The 20,841-nt window shown below is 45.3% G+C and overlaps 1 protein-coding gene across 4 annotated transcripts in view; it reads left to right on the top strand.

The window, feature by feature from the left end:
* XPO7 (exportin 7) overlaps window positions 1–20,841 on the top strand; it is an 85,283-nt gene that overhangs the window by 50,657 nt on the left and 13,785 nt on the right. For 3 of the 4 annotated variants that reach the window (XM_078599437.1, XM_078599439.1, XM_078599438.1), the window contains exons 23-25: window positions 5,408–5,622; window positions 8,509–8,650; window positions 18,897–19,060. In XM_078599437.1, coding sequence (XP_078455563.1) covers window positions 5,408–5,622; window positions 8,509–8,650; window positions 18,897–19,060 — 521 coding nt within the window. The remainder of the gene's footprint in view (window positions 1–5,407; window positions 5,623–8,508; window positions 8,651–18,896; window positions 19,061–20,841) is intronic. The other variant, XR_013585939.1, reaches the window with a different exon arrangement.

Raw genomic sequence — 20,841 nt, forward strand, 5'->3', positions numbered from 1 at the left:
TTTGCAGCAGAAAAACCTGCATGGGCTTAAAGAAACGTGGTTTTTACTAAAGATTGTACAGAAACGCTGCGGACTTACCGTGTTGGCATGCGTGCTGGCCCTGGGAGCACAGCGGTCAGGGAGTGAACCTGCGTGGGGAGGCTCCGTCAGTCAACAGCACGTAAAGACATATCTCCCAGTATAGCCTTAACGGACATTAGGGGCATGTGCTATTGGCACGTAAACACACACGCACGCGTGCGTCCGCACAGGTTTCTTTGCCGAGCAGAGGCAGGGTTGAGCAACGTGGTTCACAACACACACACACGGTTAACTGGTAGCCACTGTTAAGCAGCGCTGTGTGAAACGCAAAAACTCCGCAGGACCATCACCTGCTCGCAGATGCGCATCGCGAGGGGATGGATGAGGTCATGAGACCACGCCGCGTGCATGCAGGTATTGGGCCGTGTTTTGATTCAGCTGCCCCCCCCCTCCCACGTTGTCGGTTGTTGCCACTTTCTGGAGCACAAAGGGGTCATTTAAGAGTGGCCCGTGCCGAGATTTGTTGTTTTTTCTCTCGTTAAATAAATAATCAAAAGGGGTCTTGGGGCCCAGGTGCTTTAAAATGAGAATCTGTTTTGCTTGCCCCTTTCATGCCACCGTGTGGGCCCTGCCTTCTGCTCTGTTGCGGCTGAGCTCTTCAAAAGCTGTCTGCGTCGAGGACACTTTACCGTGAAGAGAAGGCTTTAGTGGTGTTTTCATTCTAGTTTAAACACACTTGGACTTCTTTTAAATGAGGTGTGCTGTCATTTTAACTTGCTAAACGTCTGTCCGTCACGGTCCCACGTGGCCCATTTGTTGTGGCCGCGTGAGCCCAGAATGATCTTTGGAAGTATTTGTGTTATAATCAAAACACAGTAAAAACACTGGGATCAATATTAGTGAAACAGCAATTTCTACAAATCAGTAGAGGAATCGGATATATGAGATTCTCTCACCAAAGACATTCACATCGACTTTAGAAGATGCTTTCTGAAAATTGTATGCAAGAAATAAAGCCGTATACAGGAATGTAACAATTATTGATCCTCTGATTTGCAGATGACCGAGTTAATGTAATAGCAACCGTTTGAAATAAAGTAGAGAATTTTTAAATAACTTAAAGAGAACTATAAAGTTGTGTTCAAGATCAGCATGAGCGAAACAAAAAACACGTTTGCTGATCAAGTGAAAATAATTGTTGGAAGAACACAGTTTGAAAACAGTGCGGACCGTGTATCGCTGGGGCAATTGTTGGAGATGAATTGTGATCAAAATGATGACATAAGAAGAGGTTAAAGAGATCAGTATGGATTCCTTTTAGAAAATAAAATTTGATGACAAGCAATGTCAATATGTGCCTGAAGAAGAAAGTTTTAAATCGGTGCATATTGCCCACCTAGACGTAAATAAGAAACATAGACGTTCACGGAGATTTTACAAACATCTGAAAAGTACGCAAAGAAGCGTGGAGAGGTGCGTGCTTGGAGTTGCACTGAGGGAGACTGAGGAACCCATGTGAACCAACACAAGTAAGAGACGTCATATTGACAGTTTAGAAATGTAAGCCGGCTTGGGCAGGTCACATCGCGAGAAGGGTTGATGGTCAGTGGTCGAGACTGATAGGAGAAACATGCCCAAGAGGATGACCGCCGTCCAGATGCAGGGACGATATCTGCTCATGTGCAAGAGCGCGATTGAGTATGGCATCATGGAAGTATGTGGGATTGTGATAGCGTGGGGGTGACCATCATTCAGCAGTAGGTTGATCATGGCTGATGATGTCCATCTTGTGAAGGGATAACGGACGTTCACGTAAAATTTAAATTGTATTAACCAGTGGAACGTTTTACGTACGGTATAAATACTCTAGAATGAAGCACTTTATTATTATGAGACGAGCAGCAAAGAAGACGTGAAGCTTGGTATGTAGTTGTTGCCATACTGCCGCAGGGCAATTTTTTTGCTTTAACGGGAATGATGACCATATCTTTACACAGGCACTCTCTCACACAGTATAGAGTTTGGTTTTACGGAGAGTGCAAAGCATACATACTGGTCACGGTCTATTGACTCAACCCAGAGACTCAGGAATGACCCACAAATCTGTACACAGTGCCTTACTGCTCTGCCACACCTGAGAGACGACAGACAGTGAAGCTGTAACAAATCCCAGGGTCAGGCCGCCTGCGTGCGCGGGTCGTCGCCATAGGTGGGGGCACGTGGTGTGGAAAAGCTAAATAAATTGGGGGTGGTGAGTGGAGGAAGGGTAGCAGTAACACGCACGTACATACGCAGAAAAGAAAAAAAACGAAAAAGGGGTCAAAGTGAAAACGGGAGCCCGGTGGTACGTTTGGAGCGCGCCTGCTGTCGGTGAAAGGAGTTTTCACCCGCGGGGCCTATGTGACCCGCCTGGTGGCGGCCACGGGTGATCGATGTCCAGTCATTCGTCTGTCACGGCCTGACCCCGCCTGCCCCGCAGCTTATGGGCGCTTTACGACCATCGCTCACGGCCGCTGTGACGGGGGAAACCTGCGAGAACTCGGGAGCGTCGTGTGGGTGGAGGGGGAGCAAGGGGGGCGGCTCCCGGTCACCACGACACTCCCGCTCCGGTATCTGTGCGAGAGTAAGATGCAAATTGGCCGCAGTTATATTCAAAAGACGGTTTTTATTCCAATAATGATGAATCGCAATCAATTCACTGCTGTAGGAAGGCTCCCTCCCCAAGCCCGTCACCATTACTCATGGTTCTGCGACTGCAATGTTCCAATTAACATAGCACCTGCACGTATCTGCGGGGGACTTCCTCTCAGGCCTGTCTCCTCCCTTGGCTGCCACTCCACCGTTAGTCTTGACCGCCAACCATCATTCCGCCTCGTCGTGTGTTTCTGCCCAACGATGAGTCGGTGGGAAAACAAGAGCCTCTTGAATTCTGCCCCGAGATTAACAATAGTACACCAGAGCAATACAAGTTTTGACCATCTATAAACTGGGTTTAGGTAGGTTAGAATTTGTCAGAGGTGTGAAAATAAAAGACTTCTATATACACACGCATGCACAAGGGGAAGCCAAGCTCTATTGAGATTGACACGAAACGCAATTTTTATCAACCCTGTTTTAGACTTTTGAAGCCCCATATATATTGCACGTGTACAGCCCTTTCTCGATCCACTGCTGGATAACGGCCTCCCCACACCATGTAGGTCGTGGAGTTATTTGGCCATACTTCACCACACTGGTCAGTGTGGTTTGATGACCATGGAGAGTATAGATCTGGGGCCATAGAAGTACAGCACAGAAATTAATATTGCTCGACTGTCTACCACATAGACCAATGTTTATACAATGCACTCTTCTAAAACAAGGGGTGGAGTTGGTAGCGCAGCTTTTTTCGCGCATTGCGCTCTCAACCCGGCGACCTGGGTTCACTTCCCGCCCACGGTTAACGTGAGCGGTGAGTGATAGTGGGAGCCGGTGCTGGGCCCCTTCACCAACCCACACTGACCTGTGTGGTGAAGTATGGTCAAATAAGCCTGACGTCCGTCATGAGGTGAGGAGACCTTCATCCAGCAGTTTTTTGACAAAAGATCCCGTGAATATTTTTTCTTCATACAAATAAAATAATTTGTTCTAAGCGTTAAAAGTAATCGTGATGAGAAGTCATGAAAACCAAGTCAACGTGCACGTCTAACATTCCATTCGCGAAACATTTTGACCAACTCTTATTTAGACATGCTACATGTGTAACTTGGCAGTGCGTGTTGAGAATCTCTGGCGCTTAAAAAAAAAAAAATCCCACGACACAAAAAAAGGGTGCTCCATTAGATCTTTGTTTACACGTCGAGCTCTGGTAGTAGAACATATCACCTGTCATTCGCCTTGTGCATGTGTCATCACACCGTTTCGGGGGTGAGGTTTTTTTTTTCTCGGAGGGACGTCGACAAAGGCAGGGCTCGGCCTTCGCCACTGCGCAGCGTCCGCCCGTAAAATGCGAGTTGTCTGCAGCGAACAGCAGACAAAACAGGCGGTGAAACGAATTTAAAGCCACTCTCTCATCTGCCCGCTCGTGTGCGCGCGCGCGCAATGATTCGTCGTCCGGTAGTTGCGCCCGGCACTTCATTATCTCATAACTTTGCATGGCGGGAATTTGCTTAAATGTTCAAATACTCAATTGGTTGGGGCTTTTAACACTATTATCGTGTAAATCTTTACGTAAACTATAACACTTTAGTGCCAACTTTCTGCAGGCTGCTAGGTTGTCTTAACTGATGGTAGTAACGCAGTGGGTTGCATATAATTAGTGATACTTAATTTTAGAACTCGAATGATTCGACCTCAGTTATTCCGAATCAACATTTGTTGTGAAAATGTTTGACATTGTGCGGTTTCTCATTGGTCTCCTTTGTAGTTTTGTTCAGTCTGTAATCCCTAATTTTTCACAAACATATCCTGTATGCGTTGAGCATTTTAACTTATTTTAATTGTTGAATCCACACGTGGTTGCATGTTTAATAAACATGTATGTCATTCATATTGCTGCGCAGTTGAAAACAATGTTGGAGGTCATATTCTTAGGTTTTTTCGGTAAAGTCACGTAGGTAAAAAATTAAAATTAATAAAAGTAAAATAAAATAAAAATAAAAATCACGACGTTTCGGAGGCAACACAAGCTTCCGTCTTCAGGTGGAACCGTCACAGCACGATAGCTGTATCAAGACGGAAGCTTGTGTTGCCTCCGAAACGTCGTGATTTTTATTTTACTTTTATTTATTTCAATTTTTTACCTACGTAACTTTACCGAAAAAACCTAAGAATATGAATCCTTGCAGTCACGAAAGCTTCAAATCTAGAATGTTGGAGGTATAGCCAAACGCCTCATTTCCAGTTGATGATGGGGGAATGCTATAGCAGATCCCCTAATATCTGCGGTTACCTACGGATACATGCAAATAACTGTATGCGGGAACATGTGGAGACTAGGATACATTTAGGCTGTGCGGAATCATTTTCAGTCACGGAAAATGTGCAGTTGGGTGAATTCACTGCACCACCTCGTATTTCCAAAAACACATTACAGTATCTTTGTGGATTGCTTCGGGGCCACGGATACTGGAAACACGGATATGAGACATTGCCGTGTATACCACTTGCTTTTTAAAACATATAATTGTTGACATTTGCAGTAATTAATGTGTCCTTGCGATAAACTGTTTTCATAAAAAGTATTTACATTTTTCTGTCCCAGTGCACACTCGTGCCCCCCTCAACAGTTGATCAAATAGTCCCAACATGACCACGGGTGACATGCGGGGTGCACCACTTTTCCCCACGCTGCCCAACAACTCTTTCTCTCTCTCTGTCTCTTTCCATATCCTTATCCAACCTGCAGGGAACCTGATTCTGTCTCTGGGCGAGATTCCCAAGGACCAGCTCTACCCGCTCAAGCTCAAGGGGATCTCCATCTGCTTCTCGATCCTGAAAGCGGCGCTGTGCGGCAACTATGTCAACTTCGGCGTCTTCCGCCTGTACGGCGACAGCGCCCTGGACAACGCCCTACAGACGGCCGTCAAGCTTCTCCTCACCATCCCACACGCCGACCTGCTGGTGAGTGGAGGCGTCCGTCCGTCCGTCCGTTCGTACGGCCGGCCTCTCGTCTCGCCCGAGGGGGGTGGGTGGGGGGGCGCCATGCCGGTCCACAGAGACCGGCGCCGTCAGTTTTTTTTGCGTGTGTGTTTGAGGGGGGGGTGGTGTGGGTGCAGTTATTGAGAAATGTAAACAAGAGAAGAAAAATCTAAAGTGAAATTCAAATTGGCCTCGGGGTTTTTTTTTCCATCAGACATTGGGCGTGAATTGAGTTTTGATGATGAGTTCTTGCTCATTTGTCAGATTCCCCAGGCGGTGAATTGTTGCGTCCTTGTTAGATCTTATCACTAAAGGCATCGATGCGTTGATTAAAGTGGAGTCGCGTGCTCGCGGTACAAGCATTGCATCATAAATGGGAGAGGAGATTGTTTACGGTTTCGGTAAATGATGTGCAATTGATATGCCACTTACTTATTTTAGGGTAATATCGAGAACAAAACTGTCCAAATGAGATGGAACAAACAATGAAATGGTGAAAATGAGACAAAAATAATCGATCTTTAAATTGTGACAATGAATCTTGATAATTCATAACATCTGTATGGGGTGAATCATAGCATCCTGATTAGATAGAAAAACTAATGTAATCATCATGCACATATGTCCATAGAAGACATTAAGATGTCAATTTGTGCATCAATAGCCACATCAATACATTCACGTTTTCACGAAAATCACGAATGCATGCCTTATGAATGTAGTTTGTCTTGTTATTTTATAGGCTAACATAAGAATAACATGGTAATGCATTCAACATTTTCCTAAAGATTCACCCATTTCACTCAAACTAAGGGAGAGCAAAACCTAAACTATTGCTCGAAAAGAAGTTACAATGTTAAGTAGTCTTGCTCTGCGATGTGTTCATACTGCATATTGTTGCATCAGAGGGCTGCTCAGCACAACCTCGAAAACCGCGTTTAATTAAAAAACCGACGCGGAATATAAACTACATTTTTACAAGTGTCCTACTTAAATGTAGGACACCTGGGGTTCTAAGTGCGCGGTGCGTAGCCAGGACCCTCCCACGTCGTTGCACCGCTGCGTTTTCCGAGGGTGCAGCACCTTTGCTCGTACACATCCTGTGCGTTTAGCCCCTCAGGTCCCCCGTGCCCATCCTCATTCCCACTATACTACTCCACCCCCGACTGCCTTCGGCCACCACCGACCCCCCCCTCCTCCCTTGCCAAAAATCGGGTCGAAAATGCCGGCGGCTTCCTCTGCCGACGCGACGAGCCCACCGAGGGAGGCTCGCTGCCCTTCCTCCTGAATGCTGGCGCACAATGGGGGCGTCCACCCGGCCCGCCGCGTGTGTACACAGAGATGTCCTGTGGCTGGGTCACACGACGTCCAGACGACGCTCTGCTCTGGGTTGCTTCCACCGCCTTTTGCGATTCGTCGTCGAGCATTCGAGAAATTCACCGCTGTTTTCTTGAGGGCCTCCCCCTTGCTTGTGCAACGTGTTTCCCGTTGCAACCCGTCTTCTGCCAATGTGAGCCTTGATCAACATGTGCGAGGTGCGGCTACCTCCTCCGTAAAGTGGGGCAGTAAAGGAGACGCCTGATTGTGACTGCGGTGAAGTGCGGTCCGTCACGTCACCCACCGACCATTGCACACTGCACGCGAGTGCAGGAGGTATTAATGGGATCCGCCTGACAATCCCAGATGCCACAAAATGGCCTCCCCAAACTCAACGCAGTTTTCAACTTGCGCCCTTGCTTTTCGTATACCATATGCACGAAGATGAGCCTTGATTTAATTTCATCTGCCCCATCTTCTGCAGCTTTGCTCTCCCTTGGTTGCGGTTTTTTTGTGTGTTTAGTTTGTTGTCCTTCCCCCGCATCTCCGATTAGCGCAGTTGGCTACATAGGGTGCGAAAGAAGTTCAATATACATACTTGCGTGTTTTGCCCATTAGTATAACTCTTTTACCATCTCCTGCCCATGTAGCCTGCTTCTTGTCATTTTCAAAGTTCTCCAGTATTTGTCATGTAACTGAAGGATCACTTTTGTCCGATAATTTCATTTTAAATTTGTAAGTCCAAACTGTTTGCGTGCATTATGTTAACCGGAGAATAATTAAATCCTTTAATTACGTACTGTATTTGGATGCGGGCCTAATGCTTGTATCGCGTTTCTCTTGGAGTGCGTGTTTATTTTCCCGTGCCGGTTCGTGTGTAATTATTAGCATTACTTAGAGCACTGTGTTTACGTGTGGTGTATAATGAATGGGCTTTCCCCAGGTGTTGGCAACACAAATAATGTTTAACGTTATCAAGAGTGAGGCCATCTCTCTTGAACTCACTTCATCATTGCCGTTGCGCTCACGACTCATTCATTCAAGCAAATGAATGCAAGCAACATTTCCATTCCAATTTGTGTTACATGATCAACACTGCAGTGGTAATGGCCACTGCAAAGAACAACGTCCCGTTCTCAATCACTTTTGAAAGCTATCGTGTCGGTATTGTGTTGTCCATTTGTCCCATAGTGTCTTGTGTTGTTTTAGTTTTTTTCACCTCTCTCAAACCCATTAATCTACTAATTCCCCCAGTGTTTGGATATACACCTTTATTCGAGATGTTATGTACATTCAAAATATACCAGGTCTCGCCGTTTGATTAAATATTCATTATAAATCTTTTACCTCCAGGAATTGGTGAGCGAGCGCAGAGCAACATCACCTTGTTCACAGCATGGTGCATTAGTCGCTCCCAATTAACTTTGCGGTCGTCGCTCGCGTATTAGTGCCGATCAAGACAAAGTGATTTTCTCATTCTCCCGCAAGTGAAACCGGTAGTAGTATTCGGAAACGTGGTCACGTGTACCCCCCCCCCCCCCCACTTCGCAGAACTACCCGAAGCTGAGCCAGTCGTACTACTCCCCTCTGCTGGAGTGCCTCACGCAGGACCACATGAATTTCCTGGTCGGCCTGGAGCCCTCGGTGCTGCTCTACATCCTCACCTCCGTCTCCGAGGGCCTCTCCGCGCTGGGTGAGTTGAGAGTTGCTCGCATGAACCGGGGCGTCGAGGACCCAACCTCTGTGTCGTCAAGGCCCCTGGGTCTGTGAGGCATTCATTCGTCGGTGATAAAGTAGCAACAATTTCAGGATATGTTGCGTGTCCGTTTATCACGGTTGGCTTTGTTCAGTGCGAAAGAAGTTCGGCATACATCTAAAATGCAGCGGTGTCTGTAGACGCTTTGCAGAAGTGGGGGGCAAGTTGGGGAGGAAGGTGAATGGGAAAGGGGGTGGTGGGTAAGGGCAAGCGGATCATGGGAGAGGGGAGAGAGAACAACATTATAGTGTGGCCCTGGGCCAAGAAGGCCAATAGTAATGGATTTGCCCAAACATCCTAATGCAGGAACCTCCTGAAAGAGTCTTAAGACTGAGTGAAGCTTTTATGGATAAATAAACGGCATTGTTCATAGTGTTTCAACGGACCGTGATCATTTGAATTTGCTGTCGTGTATTGGATCTTCATCATTCGTGAACTTCATTTTTATTCAATCAAAAATCTTCTATGAAAAAGAGACACGGGATGTGCAGTACATATGACAGGAATATCTCAGTGATCAAAAGATGAACATTGTAGCAATTTTCAATCAAAGAACAAATATACAAACAAAACTGAACAGCTATTATAAATGTCACACACCTTTATTTAATAGTTTGATTTGTCCCATGTCTTTGAGCATAATGCCATCATCATCATGAATATCCAACGAAAGCATGATCAAGAACATAAAGTACATCAGTGTCGGTACACATGGTGAAGCAAAGCCGTTAGCGTACTGTGCAATGAAACCAGCTACCCGAGTGATTCCCGGCCACGGCTAATATCGGTGGCGAGTGATATATGTAACGGTAGTGGACACCTCCCCCTTCACCAACCCACACTGGTCGGCTTGGTGAAGTATGGTCACACAGTCCCCGTGGTAGACCGGCAGTGAAACGACAGAAAGACTGTACATGATTATTTTGTGTCGTTATTTTTTTTGCACAGGATGTACACATAATTTAACAGGAGCAGTTAAGCTTCGGAAGCTTAGGAAACTATATAGATTTGAAACTATATATAATTATAATTATGTCCTGTTTGGTTGGGTTGTTAAGCCCCCTGCTGCGTCTCCTTGTACATGCCAGGGATCCCATGACGCTGGCAAGAATAGACCATTGTATTTTTTTAGTGGCGAATCTAAATTTACAAGAAGTTTTTGGTCAAATTGCCCAACCTCACCAGGAAATTAAGAAAAAAAATTACTGTAGTGGCTTACATTTTAGCCAGATGTGTAATGTGAACGAAACTGGCAGCTAAATTTAGGGGTTGGGGAGCGGTGGTTCACACACTGCGTTATGAGCTTGGTCGGCCGAGTTTGACTCCTGACGATGGCTAGCATCAGTGGCGAGTGATATTTCAACTGGTCCTGCTCGCCCCCCCCTACTTACCCCCCCCCCTTCTTCACCAGTATGGTGAAGTATTATGGAACAACCTCCATGACCCACCCAGTATGCCAAGTCCTTTGTTGAACAGTGGTTTGACAAAGGATTTCAAATAAAAAACACATACATTTTCTGGAAATAAAGTCACTTGAGCAGTCGGGCAAAGTAAACTAAATAAATAATCGACGTGTCTGCATCTGCGCGCACATAAAACGAACATGAGGTGGTATATTAAGCATTGTGGTGACACGTGCTCCTCTGTTTGGCCATGTGGTTGGTCACGCTGTGGGGATGGCTGCTGTGCGGACATGTCATTGTCAGCAGGGAAAGGAATTCTTGGAAACCCTAGTTCCTTAGCAGCATCTTCCTCTGCCACTGAAGTTGTGGGTTATCTGCTACCTCTTGTCCATTGTGTGTTTTTGCTTTTTTGTTACCTTAAAGCTATTTGTTCCCAAATGCTTTCTCGCAGAGGGTTCCTAAAATGAATGGTTGTGCTGCATGTAATGTCCCTTCTCGTTAAAAAGGAGTTATGGTTTTCATTGAACATACGCTGCTCATTAAAATAGTTGAATCATTCCTTGTGAAGAATAGCACCTGCTGCCACATAACACTGCGAGGTTTGATGCCTGCTACTTATGTAATGCCCTGAGACGCAGGAGCACATTTGCGCACAATTACCGCATCCACGAACAGACGTGGCAATAAATGAGCGTCGGCGGGAACTCTCGCACGCACAGTCTGAGTGTTACGCCTGGCAGAAGCCAGCTTTCCGAGGCAAGGCTCCAAATGCCATGACAGTTGTCGGGTCATCGCCAGAGTGCGGAGAAGCCTGGGAAATGGGGAAACGATTTCATGTAGGCGGAGCTGGCGTCCTCTTCCAGGCCCAGGCGGGTATTGCGCACTCGCTAGACTTCGGGGAATGGCTCGGTGTTTTGCCAAACCACAGCTTTTCCCTGAAAAACCTCTGCGGACGGGGGCAGGTGGCTCACGATGCGGACCTTCGCATGGCGTGGCTTCCCCTTTTCTGCCACTGGTTCCAAAAAAAACAAAAGGAACTCGCGGTCGCACAATTCATTGTTTCCGAGCGCGTTAACGTTTTCGGAGCCGTTGCACGGTTAACGTTGGCCAGGTATTCGTCAAGCAGGAAAGAAGGAGGACGACGACAGAAATTCCACATTGCTTAGCAATGTGATGTTTATTTACCAGAAAATGTAAGAAACGACCAAGACCATCGTCAGTGCAGGCAGGCAGTATGGTTCCATTTTTGGCGTAGGTATTCTTAACTATTGTTCTGCCTGATCGGATATTCTAAAAATACAACATTTAACCTTTACGTTGGCTGGTCAGGTTGTTTTCCATGGTACAATAACAAACCCACCGTTGCTTGAGAAAGGACCCTTGGTAAACTTCTCACGTCAAACCGCACGCAGGAAAAGCGCTCGCTCAATTTTCCTAGATGTGGGCGCCTAAACGTCTTCGTGGTCAGTCTTTTACAAGTGTCAGACAATAAAGTTGATTTACAGCCACCCTGTACACTTTAAAGTCATTGCTCACCCAATTATTGTATGGTCTGAATCATGTTAATTTGAGGTTGTTTTATAAGGTTAATCATTTGTGCTCTAAGCAGCACTATATGAAAGGATACCGAAAAAATTTACCCGTAAAAACAAAGTTTTTCACTATAAATCCTTTATATGCGTGGCGGCTAGAGTCCTCTCGTCCTCTGGCTTGAGATGGCTGCCACCTATGGGTCAGATGATTGCCTGCCACCATTAAGCAATTGGTAATTAAATATAAAAAAAAAATTCCTAAAAAGTGTAAAGTTATGGAAAATGTTTTTCACGAAAATAAATTGTCACGCACAACGAGTCTGTGTGCAAAATGTCAGCTCGATTGGATCACGGGAAGTGGGTTAAAAAACGACCGAAAGATTTGCACGGTCGTAAGCGCGCAAGCAAGCAAGTGAACTTAATATAAAGGATTTAAAAATATGCAGTCCTCCAATTTCTTGCCTCCTTCACTGCTGGCAGAACAGTGCCCACTTCTGGGAGCTCTAGAAGGCCCCTCTCAAATGCTTTTTGGCCTTCTCTTTCATGCTGGCCAGATGCGTATGTTTTATTATTTGTAAGCATGGTTGATAAACGTGTGTGGGATTCAATGCAGTTGTGTCACAGTAAATGGGCTCTCACCTGGTTTAAATAAAGGCTCTGTCTGAATTATTTGATAGGATCTTATTTCATAAACTTTCATCAATTGCCCCAGTATAGAGCGCTGTTGGCTGCAGAGGTAAGCCAGCCCTGTCACTTTAACTCAATCTGAGCTAAGTAGAGTGCAACCTTGATAAATGGCTGTTCCTTTAAGGCCTTCTTGTGAATGGCTGGTAGGAACTTGGTGATGCAAGGAACTATATGCTTGGACAATTATGCTGGCATGTTGCATGCAGATGCAACACATAATTAAAATGGTCAATTCCTGTAGAACACGGTGGCTCAATATGTGATGTGGCTGCGCAGAGATTGGTATCTCCTCCCGTGGATGGCAGCCGTACAGCGTTAGATGCACATTTCATCTTGCTGGGTCTTGAGCGAATTGATGAAACACCATTTCTTACTTTAATACGATGTGCATTAGATCAAACTTGTGATAACAATGTATTTGCAGTTCATAAATACACGTACAGCCCATTTTATCAATCCACTGTTGGATGAGCGCCTGGCCCACGCCATGCGGGTCATGGTGGTTATACCATGCTAGGCAGGGCCGGTTGGTGAAGGTGGGAAACAGATGTTGGAGCATAGTACAGTACAACAATATAGCTTGCTTGATCAATATATATGTAGTATATATTATTACTATCATACATATTTTGTTTACATCACCACCTGCAGCAACTAGTGGTGCTGAATCAAACCACAATCCATTGATTCACGAGGGTGGCGAATCGTTTGCAAGCCCAGTGGCCAAGAATCGTGATTCTACTGATCGGGGCCAAGGCAGGGCAGCTGTACCACCTAATCACGAGAGTGAAATTGTAACCTTACTATAAACAAGGAAAAAAACCCCGCACACACAAGTCCAAATACCGCGAAATGGCATCGTGATTAGCCAGGGGGATTTGCAGGTTAGGTCATTCGGCCTTGGGAGAGATTACATTTGCTGAGAGATGCCTTCACTGCTCTGTGGAGTTGAGTCCTGCGCTCTTTCAGGCTCTGTGCATTACTGCGCGCCATCATGGCAAGTACAAAGGTCCGATGGTGCGGTTGGGCGGAGCGGCTGGTCGCGGCTCAATCCCTTGTATGCAAAACACAGCAATAGGCGGCCTGCCGGGGGTTAATGAGGCTAATCGGCCCTATGGCCTTCCCAAAGCTACCTGGCACCAAACACCTGACCCAAAGTCTGGAGAATTGTTTTATGAAGCATTCCTTCTTATTCTGAGTACAAATTCCACGTGCTGATGTGTCTTTGAATGTACTTAAGTTTGCTCATATGTGACCAGAAGCTCTGTCTGTGCGCGTACCTTCGTGTTTTAAAGCTTCACCAGGAATAATGACATGCGTCGCTCAATGGCGTCGGTCACGCCGCAGGATAACCTGTTCTACGAACCAAGCAACTTGAGTGCGATTCCCACTCACAATCAACCTCGGTGGTAAATATTTAAACCAGTGCTGGGGGGGGGGGCTCCCTGAGCTCGACTCAACCTTAAACAAGTACCTAGTGCAGTGTGTAAAAATTATTATTTGGGGAGAAAAAAGTGGCCCAGCGTGGTGCTGTGCCAGTTTGGGTTGAAGAGTGGGGGGGGTGCCCTTTGTCTATTTCACAAATATGTACATACTTAAAATTGGAGCAGTGTGTTGGCACGTGGTTTTATGGACCCAATGATCTTACGTGTGAACTGGTCCTGACTTGCTCCCCAATGCCCTCTCCCCCCCACCCCCCCGCGTCAGCAACCTACACTGACCATTGTGGTGAAATATGGTCAACTCAACCCCATTAGCAACAATGTGCTGCTTTCATCCTGCAGTGAATTGACAAAAGGTTGTAAATTGGAAATACTGTAAAGTTTTTCGAATAATATCCTACATTAATGAGTAGCTTAATCTTCGAAAAAAAGTTATATATTAAGCATTATTTTAGTCCAAATCGATTCTGAGGTTAAATGTTCAAAGTAATGATTTATTACCTGAACCAAATTTGAGCCACTTAACATTGTTTTTCCCTTAAATTTTAGATGTCTTTTTTTCTGTGAATGTCTACTTTAATCATCTGTGTTTTCAAATACCAAATGCAATCTCAGTCAATTGCAATATAACATCTTTAACATTTTCAAAGTTGAAGTTTTAAACTTTCAATAAAATTAGCAAGGCTGTGTAAATGGATTTTAACGTTGATGATTTACAATTAAAACATTAATATCCTGTGGTCAGACAAAAGAGCTGCTATGATGCAATTACATTTGAGAAATACATTCGCCTACCTAAATAAAATGGAGTTTTTATGCAGATTTGATTAAAATAATTAATGGTCGCCGTATACACATTAAAGCTTACTTAGTTTCGTGATCAAATTTTTTATTAGTAATGGATTTATAATGAGGTTGTTTTCATGTTTTTTTTATTCTGCCCCTCCCCCCATGTGTACAGCATTTTTCCACCTCTGTGTGTTTTCCACAGGTTCCATTGTTACCCCTTTTGCGATCGATGATATTTTACCAATCCCACCTCTCTTACGAAAGGCCATCTTGCTCAACTCGCGTGCCCGTCCTGTGAAGTCTATCTAAGGAATCCGAGCCCACTTCGGTGTACCGCCTCCTGTTCAAAATCTTTTAACAGTTGCCTTATCCTCTAGTTTTTTTACTCGTTATTATTCCTCCCTGCTCCCATCCAATCTGTTCTCTTTGACAGCCCTCGCTCTGATTGTGGGTTCAAAGTGGAGGCAGACATCTCGTGGCTAAACTACCTACAAACGGGATCGGGTTCATGTCGGGGAAAACTGTTCGTGGATAGCAGTCGCGGGAGGGCCAGACAATTTGGCCCCATGCCTAACAAGCCGATGCTAAACAAACTTGAAAGTGGACACCACCCTGTGCGGCAATTACGGTCGCCCCGTGGCTGCAACACTGGCTGCAGTGAAGCGAATCGATAGCGTCGTAAAGATGATGCATCGTTGCTGTGCCCACCGCCCCAAAAAACAAGACGTGACAGCGCCACGTGATGGAATATGCGATGAATGTCAAGGCCGATTTGATTCCCTCCACGTTTTTGATATTTAGTTACAGTCCTTGGTCGTAGTTAAAGTATAACGGATTAGGTTGAAAATTCCATTTCGCGCTGCGGTTATTTATTCCGCGGTTTTGAGAGCGCATGACGTGAGGCTAAGCGTCTTGTCAGTGGGTAGGGTGAAGTAAAAAAATAAGCCCTCCGAAAATTAGTTTTCAGTAAAGGGGACATATTTACCAGAGTTGGCATCATTTATGGAAGATAACTCATTTCAAGTGGTATGCTTGTGTAGTTTTTCTCGCTCAATTAAATTTGAACTTGACCCTTGGACTCTGACACGAATAATGTACGGTCGTGTACCCGTTGAACAACTCGCTAGAGTCGCCATTTTTTGTTTGACGCTCGCGCGAAGCTGCAATCAAAATATAAACGTGAGCCTTGGTACAAATTCAGCAGACGAACGTGAAAGGATTGTAAAAACAAATGGGGAAAAAAAGATACAGTTCTTTTTCCTTTGAAGCCACAGTCCCCTGAGAGCTGGCCTACCTGCATGAGCACGAGCGAGTAACAAAAACCTGTTTAGTCTAAGCGAATCTCATGAAGGCGGGATGACATACTGTATCCTGTGTGATGGCTCGGCTGTGGGCTCCGTGCTGAAAAGCCCGCCAGCTACCCAAGGCAGCAAGGCATCTAAAGTAGAACACAGCGCAGGAATGTGCAGCCAGCTATGACAGCTGTAACATAGTCGGTGGCTGAAAAAGGTCTCTTTTCCGTGGTGGCTTGGAGACGGTGTGGGGGTGACGGGGGCGGTGGGTTGGGGGGTTACAGCGGAGGAATAGGGAGAAACGAGAAAAGGGAACAGATTTCGGCCAGTATAAACAGCGTTCATGCCGCCGTCGTTAATCACGGCAGATGAAAGGCGGGAGTTTCAACTTTCCACCAAACATCCCCTGCCCCATCGAAATGCAATCTGTCACACTTAGCGTGGTCAGGTGGGCCTGGCTTTCTAGCATGGCCGAGGAGAACTGTGGGCACGCTGAGACCTTCAGAAACTACGCTGCAAGAATTGCGCGCTTGTTCTCCGCGGAGAGAGACTTGGATGTGCCCTGCTGTAAAAAGGGCCCTTGAGTTTACGAATTTGTCTGATCCTTCTTTAGCGTTTTTTTTCATTTTAAACTTGATGCTTTCGCTTGCACTTTACATTTCAGTTTAGCTGCGAGCTGTAATGTGCACTCGTGGGCATTATCAATGGAATAATTGCTGAGTAGGGAGGTTGGGTTTGACATTGGCTTTGCCATTTGCATTTCAATACTTTTCCATTTGAAATTGTTTCATTTTCATTTAGCGAGTGTATTGATTCATCCATAATAAAATTATTGACATGCATTGCGTTTTTTAAAACATTTAATTAAAAACAAATTACAACACTTTGCAATCCACTGCTGGATGAAGGCCTGGGCACGCAGTGTCGCTTCTGGGAACTTTTGACCATACTTGAACAAATTGGTCAGTGCGGGTTGGTGGATGGTTGACCCAGAATTAGTTCAGATACAGTTCAATTATTGCTCGCCACTGATGTTAGGTCTAGCCGGAAATCAAAATTGCCGGGTTCATTGCACTAAACCCCCTTAAAACATACACTTCGCAAAGTGGTCGCATAATAGCAATTAATTAAATCTCACGGGTAACAGCATCCAGAAACGCAGCACCTCGACACAGCCGACTACTCTTATGCGCAACCGGTTTGCCGGAAATTTGTAGACAACGGGTCTCGGCAGAAAGCAGTGCCAACGGTCCCAGTTTTTGTTTCACGTCGAGTCGATTGTAAATTACCGGGGCCCGGCCTCTGCGGTTGAATTGATTCGGAGCGCATCATTGCGTGTGACCTGCCAGTCGCTGACCCAGCAGGTATAAGCCTCCTCCCGTTAGCTGTCTTAGTCATAATGAAAAAAACATATCACGCAATTTAAATTGTGTTGTAACTTGCAGACAAATACTACTTTTCCGTAGAGTTTTAATGTCACTCTTATCGCTGTCGCAGATCATTGTTTCAAAAATAGAAACAGTCTTCACTTGACAGCTCTTTATCTGATAGTTTTGCACTGAGCTCCCTGTAATGGGAGATGCCTGCCTTGGATTTTAATAGGAAAAGGCAGGAGCCTAATTGGATTTGCTCTGTAATGCACGAATGAAATGCATCAATTGAGAACTTATAAGATTTCTTTGGCGGCTGTAAAGCGTTTAGAAAGCCATAAAAAATCCCCTTCCTCGCTATTAATTATCAACAAAAAAACATTAATAGCCCTACCCGTGGAACATGTTTGTAAAAAAAATGTAATTTAAAATGCATTAAATAACATTACCGACTTTATTGCATTTTATTAATATAGATATCACACAGCCGGTGTGAAGTGCCACCCTGGTTGAATAATTATCGGATATAGAAATATTAATTAAATGTTTTTATGCGGGTGCTGTTTGAGATAGTGGGCCACATTTGTGTTTTGGAGGTTCCTGGAGTGCTTTGCACAAACCCACGAATTTTGAGAAGAGGGCTCTGAAAGTGGTTTTATGATTTGTTGTAGGGTTCCACTTGAACGCCAAAAACTAGACATGTAGCGATTCGCCTCGCTCGCAATGTGATTGTCACAATTCAATTGAAGAATCGCTTCAGTCATTGTGGCTTCGCAGGGTCACATGAACCCATGACATACAACGTTTACAAATCGCAAATACGTATCCGGGAATGCACCGTTCCATCAGAATCTGAATCTATTTTAATTGGTTAAATGGTGCATTGTTTCATGCCTCCTAAAGAAAGAGACATTTTCAGCTGGGAATAAAAATGTAAATCCCTCCCTTTGGACGTGCAGCATTGAGTGGCCTCAGCATTTCGACTTTCCTAAAGCTTGGACAGTGGGGTGGATGATTACATTGTCAGTGGCAAGGTCCTGACATTAGAGAGACTTGAAAGAAGAACAAAGAGAAAACAACAAAAGGAAAACTAGAATATTCTGTCAGTGTTTGTTCATGCTTTGTTGAGTTTTCTGGAATATTTACTGGCGGCTGGCTCCAGGGTTGAAACCAAAAAAAAAGACCGCTCCGTTAGAAGGTGGACCGATGGGGCCTAGACCCCTCCAGCCTCCACCAGTTTCGCGGCACAAGGCAAAAGGGCCCTCTGCAAGATTTGTGGGTCTCAGTGTCTTGTGTTTGGAAGATTGTTTGCGTACGCATGCTATGCTCACTGTTTGATCTCCGCTCGTTTCTACGGTGGCATGTTTTTGTATTCGGTTTTTAAATTTATTGTAAACGCTGGTCCCCCCCGCGCCTTTGCTTAACGCCGCACGTTGTCCATATATGCATTGCGCGTTGCCATTTGATGTCGCTGTGTACTTTGAGCCGGAATCTTAAAAAAAAAAGTAAAATCGCCAAAATACGAAGCAACCAATATAAGCCAGGTCGCGTGAAATAATAGCAGCATTCTTAAACGCCATCACTGGTATCTTAATCGCGGCGATGCCCCGCGTTTTAGCGGAGGATGATGATGACAGTTGCGTTTGCTGTTGCTGCCGGCGCGCACAGACACCATGGTGTGCACCAGCTGCTGCGCAAGCCTCGACCACATGGTCACGTACCTCTTCAAGCAGCTCTCCCGCAACGGCAAGAAGCGGCCCGCGTCCGCCGTGCCGCAGGATCGCGACCGCCTCCTCCACATCCTGCAGCAGCGGCCGGACATCATGCAGCAGGTGCGCCCTCAATTGAATCTCCTTTTGGGCTTTGTGGGTGGGGAGACGAGAGCTTATGGGCAAGCACCTATGGTCAGTGCTTCATTTTCTTCCTGAATATATTTTAGTAGAATGGAGTAGACACATGACTAGTTGTCACTGCCATAATGAAAGGTTTTCTCGATGTGGTGTGTCAGAGGTGGAAATGTTTTCTAGGTCGCTGGCCTGGACAGAGATCCACCTCAATTAACAGAATCACAGAATGCTCTATTTTTGCTGGAGGAACCGATGAGTTATGAAGTTCTTTTTCACAGATGTCCAGTCGAGGCAGGTCAGAACGTTACAACAGTAAACGATACAAAAACACGATAAGAGTGCAAAGTATAGGAGAGGTAAACAAATGACTTAATGAAGCCCAAGCTTTGGTCATTTGTGTTTTCCACCAATCCAATCATGGATAAACTCTCCATTGTCCACGATTCGTATGGTTGCAGATGAACCATCCTCTTTTGGTTCTTCGCCATGGTCTGGCTTAATTATGAGCTGCTTCTCACTCGTCGAGAGTCAGTCAGTGACTCAGTGCCCATGTGACCGCAACCCATACCAGCAGAAAAAACTTATTACTTAAAAACATCCACGATGAACAGAGTTGATGAACAATGAACACAGATTATGTCATATCTTCACCCCCATTCTACATAGGTAAGAATATCATTTCAAAGCTCAATTTACATATGTTTTACATTCTTCGTGTTATTCTTTTATCAACCTAGGGGAGGCCTGGGACAGACCTTGATGCCTCTTGCCACTGATGTTTGTCCGCCCAAGTATTGACTCCGGGTCGCTGGGATTTATCTGGTTGTGCAAAACATCGGTGCAAAGGTTCTGCACTTTTGTGTGCACGCACGCACACACTCATGCATGCGGGCTCCTTAATCCCCTCAAGGCATGGGTTAGTAATGAATGAGTTTCTGTTTGGGAGGTGTGAGATCGCTTGCACTGGGAGACTTGGTAATGAACTCGGGCGGGTTTTGTCTCGAACCAGGTGAGAGGCCTTTGATAAACAGTATCGGTCGATCACAAATCCGTAACCTGTGGGTGTTCCGTCAACAGGTCGTTCTTATCCGCGTGGCTGACAGTTGAGAGCAGCACCGACAGCGCTCAAAATGAAAGTGTCTGCCACCTTTTATGTAGGAGGAAAGTCCCGCTGTAACAATGGGATGGCCTTTGAACTGCAGCTTTGTTAAAATAAATTATTCCTTCTGATTGTTGCGATTCAGCACCGTTATGAAAGGAAGCAGTCCTTCGGCAGGGTGTTATTTTTAACGCGTGGGTGTGGACGGATCTGGAGAAATCGGATCTGTCAAGAGGTGCCATATATGTACTGAGCTCGCATTGGCTTCCTTACAAACGGCTTCATGCTTAATCGCTGTACCCTGTCAACACAAGAAGTCCTCCTGATGTCACCATTTGCCGCTTTGATGAAGTTCAATAGAAGCGAGGCTGTAAAGGTGAGGCAGAAAACTATGTTAATACCGCTTGTCCTTTACAATGTGTCATGCTTGCTGTCTCTTTCTTTTGTTACTTTGTTAAAGGTGTTGGTTATCTTTGTAAGCAATCAATTTGTGTCATACTCTGTAAATAACCTGATCACCGTCGTTTGTACCAAACAGAAAGAAATTGTCAGGAAAAGGATATCTCAAGAAGTGAATTGTTGTCACAGATGAGTATCTTACAGTGAAAAGAATTCTCAGGCACTTGTGGGTTTTTTGAACAGTTGGAAATGCCATTGATAGCTTGCC

Source organism: Lampetra planeri, chromosome 12 (genome assembly GCF_965212315.1).
Source record: "Lampetra planeri chromosome 12, kcLamPlan1.2.h2, whole genome shotgun sequence".
Taxonomy (NCBI): domain Eukaryota; kingdom Metazoa; phylum Chordata; class Hyperoartia; order Petromyzontiformes; family Petromyzontidae; genus Lampetra; species Lampetra planeri.